Here is a 1817-nt window from a genome sequence, read left to right as displayed (position 1 = left end):
TTTTAGGATGTCATTGTACTTCGACTCACCGTGGAGGGTTTTAATGGAAAACACTGTGTCCGCTGGAGTCACGGCTGTGGCCATCGCTGACAGCAGTGTCGTACAGTCCAATAAGCGCTTATGGCGGCAGTCGACGACTAAGTTGTAAAAAGATAGGAAGTCGACCCCGATGATAGCTTTGGTGACATCTGCTACGACGAACTGCCAGCTGAAGTCTCGACGGAGTCCGAGATCCAGACTTAGCTGAACGTAACCGTATGTACTGATGATTGACCCGTTAGCAGCGTAGAGCTCGTAGTTGGTTTTTGGTCGATATTCGCGTAATGCAGTTTTAGGAAAGACGCAAAGATCGCTTCCGGTGTCCACGAGAAATTGCATCTTTGATCGTCGGTCTGTTACGAATAAGCGACCAGAACTGGGGCAATCGTTGGCCGCCATTATCGATTGCCCTGCTCGTTTCCCGATGAGAAGTTACACGGCTTGACGCATCTCGTTGCCTGTTCTTGGAACTTGAAGTGGTACCAGCACACTGGAAACTTGCGGTAGCTTGATTGCGAACGCTGCTGACTATTTCCGCGTCGCTGACTGTTGCTGCGTTCACGGTGCTGTGGCTTACCTCCATTTCTGTATCTGGGACGAGATCGTGAACGCATTTCGCTGGAGAGCTCCTGCATCTGCTTCGTAAGTGCGGCAATTTGACTAGCCATTAGGTCCATGGCTGAACTGCCGGGCTGGCCGGAGGCGCTTGCAACCTGTGGAGTACCTGGTGCGATGTCCCATACACGATCTGCTAGATCCGCCAAAGAATCGAGGGTAGACAGCGGCTGGGTTGCTACGGCTCCTTGAATGTTATGCGGCAAACGGCTAGTCCAAATGGTCTTCAAAAAGTCCTCGGGAACGTCCGGGCCGGCGACATGTTGCAGGTGTCTTAAAAATTGCGAAGGCTTTCTGTCGCCTAATTCCTCATGGAGCAAGAGTGTCTTCAGTTTCTTCTCCCGTGATGCTGACAGGCGTTTAATAAGCTCGCTTTTCAACTTTTCATATTTGTTTGTTGCAGGCGGAGATATAATTATATCTTTTACTTCGGCTGCATACTGCTGTTCTAGTTGCGACAGAACGTAGTAAAATTTTGTCGTGTCGGAAGTGATGTTCGACAATATAAATTGGCCTTCCACCTGCTTAAACCAAACCTCAGGTTCTTGTGGCCAAAACGCCGGTATCTTAACTCCAACACGGAATGTGTCGACACCAGTGGCAATGCGCTCGGCACCATCATCTTTCGGAGGCTTATTAACTTTAGGATCTTTAGAGCTATTTTTATCTTCGTTATCGGACATTATGCTTGACTTACGGTTTCTTTAGGTTGTTATTGTAATAATCCAGAAGAAAACTGCGATCTTCGTCCAAAATAGGGGTCACCAGTGTAGTTGTGGTAGCGGGATCTGACTCCAAAGAAAACAACCGAATCACTTTCACAGCTATATTGCAGCAAAACGGTACATAGTCTATAGCACAAGCGAAGGAAGATAAATGTAAACAATGCGATAATACGAAAGCTATAAGCGAGCGCGGGCGCAGCGCGGAGCGGCATGCATTCGCCGTCAGGTTGGGTGTCTGACTGGCGTGGTGGCGTGGCGGGCGGTGCGGCCAGTGCGGCCGCGCACCTCGTCGAGCCGGTTATCTGGTATGACGTCACGGCTGCCTGTCCACCGCGTCCGGAGTATCGACACAGTAGCTAAGATAATTTGTTTGTATATATGATATTGATTTTAATGTGTTCATTTATGTTTATATTGCATGTGCGTTACTATAGTGAA

The 1817-nt window shown here is 48.7% G+C and overlaps 1 protein-coding gene across 1 annotated transcript; it reads right to left on the bottom strand.

The window, feature by feature from the left end:
• Window positions 1–437: 437 nt before the first annotated feature.
• LOC133526610 (uncharacterized) lies at window positions 438–1337 on the bottom strand. The gene has a single exon (XM_061863302.1). The coding sequence runs from the start codon at window positions 1335–1337 to the stop codon at window positions 438–440; it is 900 nt and encodes a 299-aa protein (XP_061719286.1).
• Between the last annotated feature and the right edge of the window lie 480 nt (window positions 1338–1817).

The sequence above is a fragment of the Cydia pomonella genome, chromosome 16, assembly GCF_033807575.1.
Source record: "Cydia pomonella isolate Wapato2018A chromosome 16, ilCydPomo1, whole genome shotgun sequence".
NCBI lineage: Eukaryota > Metazoa > Arthropoda > Insecta > Lepidoptera > Tortricidae > Cydia > Cydia pomonella.
The sequence above is the reverse complement of the archived record's forward strand: the minus strand, read 5'-3'. Positions and strand labels throughout refer to the sequence as shown.